This window comes from Ischnura elegans, chromosome 8 (assembly GCF_921293095.1).
Source record: "Ischnura elegans chromosome 8, ioIscEleg1.1, whole genome shotgun sequence".
Taxonomy (NCBI): Eukaryota; Metazoa; Arthropoda; class Insecta; order Odonata; family Coenagrionidae; genus Ischnura; species Ischnura elegans.
Genome location: NC_060253.1, coordinates 15,429,163 through 15,435,162, shown reverse-complemented (window position 1 = coordinate 15,435,162; position 6,000 = coordinate 15,429,163). Strand labels below are relative to the sequence as shown.

The 6,000-nt window shown below is 37.2% G+C and overlaps 1 protein-coding gene across 1 annotated transcript in view; it reads left to right on the top strand.

Annotated features, from left to right (window-relative positions):
- LOC124163671 (intraflagellar transport protein 172 homolog) overlaps positions 1-6,000 on the top strand; it is a 60,217-nt gene continuing 54,217 nt past the window's right edge. Inside the window, exons 1-5 of the mRNA XM_046540731.1 lie at positions 1-462; positions 540-683; positions 777-889; positions 971-1,156; positions 4,583-4,670. Coding sequence (XP_046396687.1) covers positions 424-462; positions 540-683; positions 777-889; positions 971-1,156; positions 4,583-4,670 — 570 coding nt within the window. The 5' untranslated portion in view covers positions 1-423. The remainder of the gene's footprint in view (positions 463-539; positions 684-776; positions 890-970; positions 1,157-4,582; positions 4,671-6,000) is intronic.

Sequence of the window (6,000 nt, the reverse complement as noted above, 5' to 3'; positions counted from 1 at the left end):
TCAAAATTTCAAACATTCCAAACAATTTGGAAGTAAAAATGAGCGGTCTCATAATTGTCGTAATTGTCTCTCTGCGATAGTTTTATGTCAGTGGTAGGAGGGAACAGTGTTATGTCTCCCATAACTATCAGAAGGCAGTGGCGTGTTTGAAACATTTTTACTTATATCCTTAGTTTTATCAATCCAATTACATTTTTGACTCGGCACTTGGTGGCAGAATAGAAGAATTTTGTTTATGGATCAATACTTGGTGAAAGCGTTTTTAATCGGTGAAGAATTCCGATCATGCCTTGAAATTCGTGTAACTTAGAGCGAAAGGAGAAGCTTACTTGAATCGTCAGGTTTATTCGACCGGAGGTATATGCGAGCAATTTCAATGTCTCTGAAGCAGTTTTGAGAATTGGATATTTCAAATAAAATAGAATGCAACTCAAGCATTTGAAGAATGTGTTGCCTGCTCAGGTAAGAAAGCATTACGAAATATACGATTATTCATTGCGATTCGGTGCTAATATCTTGTTTTTTTTTTAACTCGTAAGGAATCTCCTGATAAAATTGCAGCGATTACATGGGCCCCAAACAACCTCAAGCTGGCCATCTGCTCTTCAGATCGAGTGGTGCAATTATTTGATGATACAGGAGAGAAAAAAGACAAATTTCCAAGTAAACCAGTCGATGCTAAGGTATGATTTGCGCAACCACATCATGAATGTACACGCAATATCATGGATAGTTTGCTGTTTTAATTCCAAGAAAATATGCGTATTTCTTTTCAGTTTGGAAAAAAGAGCTATGTAATCACGGGATTGGCATTTTCACCCGATTCTACAAAAATTGCTGTTGGCCAGTCCGACAATATTGTGTTTGTGTACAAAGTTGGAGAAGAGTGGTTCGTACTCATCGCTAATTTCTCAACCTCATAATTGCGTTTCTGATAAACCGATCGCCTAAATGATTTTATTTTTTAAAGGGGAGAGAAGAAAGTTATATGCAACAAGTTTCCTCTTCAATCTTCAGTCTCTTGCCTTGCTTGGCCAAGTGAGGGGCCCATTGTGATCGGGCTTGCAGATGGAAAAGTTCGGGCTGGTCACATCAGGAATAATCGCTCTCAGACTTTGTATACTACAGATTCGTTTGTAGTTGCACTTGCCGTCAAGTAAGTACATCAATTTCTCTTCAATGATCATTCTTTGGAGTGCGAAGAGGCATAATGGAATACTTTTAAAATCTTTAATTGTTAATTTGGTAGGTACCCAGATTCCAATGGTTACATTTTCCCATGCTAATGTACTTAAGTGAACCAAAATATTCCCACAGGGTGAATTCATTTGACTTCTTATTTGTTTTATCTTCATTATTTTCTTGGTGATCGCTGAAAGAAATGAGGATGTGTTAGACACCGACATTAGGGGTAGATATGACTCTCAGTGAGAGAAACAGGACTTATTTGTTCCGTGGTGATGTTCTCTTCATTGCTGTTCACCAAGATAGAAGTATGGCCAGGGAGTGCGCTCAAATTATAATAATGAAACTAACATCAGCACAAATGGCACATCCACTCGCAAAAAACCTACAAAAGACTTACAAAATTCAAATAAAAAATCACGTATGAAACATGCCACATTAATTTAAAATCTGCAAGTTCAAACATTTACTTTGTGTGCATTCAGATGTTTGCTGGACAAGTGGGGAAGGAGGGGTATAGTGGGTAATAGGGAGCTGAATAACGGGTGTTGGCACTTGCTGAGGGGTTAACTCAACTGATTGATCAGGTAAGGGGTCACACAATGCATCAGAAGACATAAAATTAGGAATTGAAATGAGCACACGTGCACCCTGTTCTATAGCCATCGGCACATGGTTATAGCGTCTCTTAGTTCTAATGAAATTGCATTTTACTGATACATAGAACCACGGAGAAAGAATAATCAGAGTGCTCTCTGACATAGGAAAATCAGATAATAACTACTGTTTTTTTACTGCACTGTAGATGGAGTTTGAAAGGCAAACTAAGCAAATTCTTTTTTTGCGATGCCTCCTCTTTTTTTTCTGTTGAAAGGGCTCACTGACTTAAGGTTTCAGGTTTTTGTTTTTTGCTGGCCTACCAAGGTCATTCAGGTTCTGAAAACACCGAAAGAAAATGGAGCCCTTAGTGGTGACTTGTTGGCGAGGGAATGTTAGGTGGTTTTCAGCTTGGGGATAATGAAGTCAATCCTTGACCATCCCACAGGGGCTCATTGCTTACTTAATACTGATGACAAAACTTCTTTCCAAAGGCTGAAGGATGAATATGAATTTGATGAATCATGAGAATCAAGTAATGGGTATTTGAAATAGAATATGGAAATGCTTCAAAAAGTACCGTATTCCTCCAAATGTACACCCCTCTGAATACCTCCCCCCTAATTTTGAGGGTTGAGTATCGGGAAAAAATTAAAAAAATGGGTTTGAATATATTCCCCCCCTTAACTTTTATCACGGGCATTTTTGGAAAAATTGGGGGGACTATATTCAGACATATACGGTAATAATATATGAAACTTATCCATTTTGCACTGACCTGGGTCTTGGTAAACAAGGCAGTAAACCTGAGTTGGTGAAAATGGACGAGCTTAATAGGTTATGGCTTTTTGGGGCATTTCCATTTTCTATTTTGTACTATTCAAGGCTGTAGATCTCGTATCTCGTTTTTCAGGAATGGGTATAAAGGTAGTTTAACATATTTTTTGCCATAAAATTTTATTTGTGGGACAAAATATATTTACTCTTTGTTTTGCATTAGTTACTACTGGATAATCCCACCTTCTTTTTATGAAAAGTAAACTCAACCGTAAACAATAACATTTTCCTTGCATTTGATTAGTGAAGAATTTTTGGAAAATATGCTGCAGATAAAATTAAATATTTTCACACCATGAAATTAATTCTACTAAGGGGTTGAGCAGTCTGCACTTATCATACCTTCCATTTTGGAAAGTTAAAAAAAAAAAAATTAATTCCTCTGTTATCTTCCTTACTATTCTCGCTAGTGAAATATGCTCCCCATACATAGCAACTGATTTTCTCGTACACCTTTTGGGCTAAATGGCCCATGAAGTACACCTTTGTGCACTTATCAAGGGTAATCTTTCCTCACCAATGATGGAGGTTGCTTTCTCGTTGATAAAAGTGATAATGGAATAGATAGCATTTATTAACGAATTGCTAATTTTGGGGGTATAGTAGGAGGTGTTGGAGCTCTACTTGTATTACGTAGAAAATGGTTGGAATAGTGGAACTCTCAGGTGCAAGGATGGCAATGAAATTTGGTGTTCACCAATAGCCTGTTCTAAAATTGGCATGATGAATCTAAAGTCATGGAGATGGCCATAGTATTGCTTGATAACGAAGTAATATGTGCATCAATGCATTCCTTTGAGGGGCGGTCTGACCAGGTCGGCAATCGCTTAGGGCCCCGAGATTAGCGGGCCCCCACAATGCTCTCATCTTAATGAAGCATGCATGACAGGCGTAATTTAAAAGACTCAGATTACTCAAAACAAAATTTTCTGCAATTAGAAAATAATATTTAAACTATTAGAAAATAGCTTCAAGTTTTGATTTAATATTATGTTTTTCAATAGTTGCTTTATTTGCTGCATGCTAAGTGCAAAAATATTATATAAAAATGAATAAAAGTGTCATAAGATAAAAGAGAATCTGCTTTTTTGACAGGGCTGTTCGAAAAGGATATTTTAGAGGGTTTTAGATTTCAGCTCGGTTTCAAAGAGTAAATTCACTATAATAATAATAATAATAATAATAATAATAATAATAATAATAATTCTTTATTGATTCCAGGACATGTGGACAACATGTATAGAACAAGTCAAGTATGTACAACACAAAACATAATCAATGAAAGTAAATAGATAACAGAACCATAATACATTATTAAACTCTATAAGCTTTGAAATTCTTACTTTTCATGCTATCTAGTTTTTAAGAGCCAGAATATTATCAGAATTCTTTTCTAGGTATGCAATTTCCTAAAATTTTCCCAGGGAGTGAGTACCCATGAATCCCTCGGTAAGGAGGACCCCATCATGAGCGCTGGCCAAAGGCCCCCAATTGCCTCCCACCTCCCCTGATATTCCTATGCTTAGGATAACTTGACTTCATTTATTTGATGGCTAAGAATGTGCTGGTCTTCCCGTTCTTCACCCCCCTCTCCCACTTCTCCTCTGTCAGATCTCTGATCTCCAACTTGTCTTACTGTAATGAACTCAAAACCATTCCCACCGTTCTGGAGGTTTACTTGCAAATTTGACTCTCTCAGAGCTGGAACCAAGAGGAAGCACTCGTAAATACTTTGGTTGACTGTACCCCTTAATTTTGTTTTTAAGTTTGAATTCAACTACACTTAATCATATTTTTGCCATTTGTAACTAGATGAGTATTCCATGCATTTCATGTTGTTAATACATAGGGAATTATGGAAAATTTTGTTTGCACACTGTCTGAATGATTCTGGGAATTTAATGTTGATTCTTGAATGGCCACCTTGATAACTTTTCTTTATTTGGCTCACATTTAATTTCAGTACTAGGGGAACCGGGTTTATCTCAGGACATGCTGATGGAACCCTTATGAGGTATTACGTGGCAGAAGATTCTCATCCAGAACCATTGGTGAGTGCACATATATATGCATGCTTCTATTATTTCATTTGCCAGGTACAACTGGCAAAACAAAGTACGGTAGACTCCTGATTATCCTAATGGCTAATGATGGGGAGGGACGGCAGGAATAATCAGAATACACGGATAACCCAAACTGTCGCTTCAATCTCTCGTAATGTTCATAATTTGCGTAAAACAAACAATATATTATTATGTATGCAGTTATTCTGTTATTTTAGACTGCCTCCCGGACTCATTGAGGGCTTTCTTTGCCAGTTCGTGACCTTTTTAGCGGCGATTATATGGTTGTACTCATGCTAGTACACCACCCATAAACTTGTTGTACTCCACCAGTGCTTTGGGTTTACGGGTTTACCTCTCAGTAGATGAGAGAAGCAGCCACAGATGTAATAGTACCCCTTGCAGCCTTGATTGTGCAAGGTTCATCGCTACTTTCCGAGTCTCTTTCTCCTTGTCAAAACCAGGTAGAAATGAAGACCTGCTCGAAAAATTGTCATCCAACAACTCCCTAAGCGTTTGCCTCGGTTGCTTTTTCTGCGAGGCAATAAAATGTAAAGAAAAATACTTTTATCACTTTTTGTCTTGCAAATAATTTATGCGATATTACCTAATTTGCAAGAATATGTAAATGACCACTTACCAAAAAGACCAGAGGGACCGGGTGTTTCATTGTCTCCTGGGTTCGTCGCAGGGTTATTTTCTCTTTGGCTTGCACCATGCAGGACTCTTCTCTTTTTCTTCAAAGAGAACAGGAACTAAACCAGAATCAGAACTGACATAGACGTGTAATGGACCCAACCTTAAAGTGCATTTTTTTTTAAACTAAGAAAAAGTACATCTCCTTATATATTTCTACTGTATAGATACCTTTTTCTCAACTTATATGCAACCAAACTCTGCAAATGAGGTACCAAAATCCACAGAATTTATCAGAGAACATGCGACGGCGTATCTTACTTCCTAAATATTGCTATTGTTTCCTAAAATTGCTTTTGAAAAATGACCCTTGATATTTCTCTTAGGGGATGAGGCGATCCGCCTTCTTGACGTCACGCACTTGCTCCATGGTGCAGAGCAAACCTTTATTTCAGGATATTTAATTGATACCTATTTAGTTTCAGATACATATTATTGTATTTTTTGTACTATAATGCGCTTTCAACATTATATTTTTTGCAATATAACGCGCTTTCAACATATTATTTCAAGTTAACACAGAAAGGTCTTGGACTCAACACGTACTCAGGCTATGGTGAACCATTTTCTGTCTATCTTTCTCTGGCCTTAATATTTTTGTAAATATAGCGCTTTCTTTAAT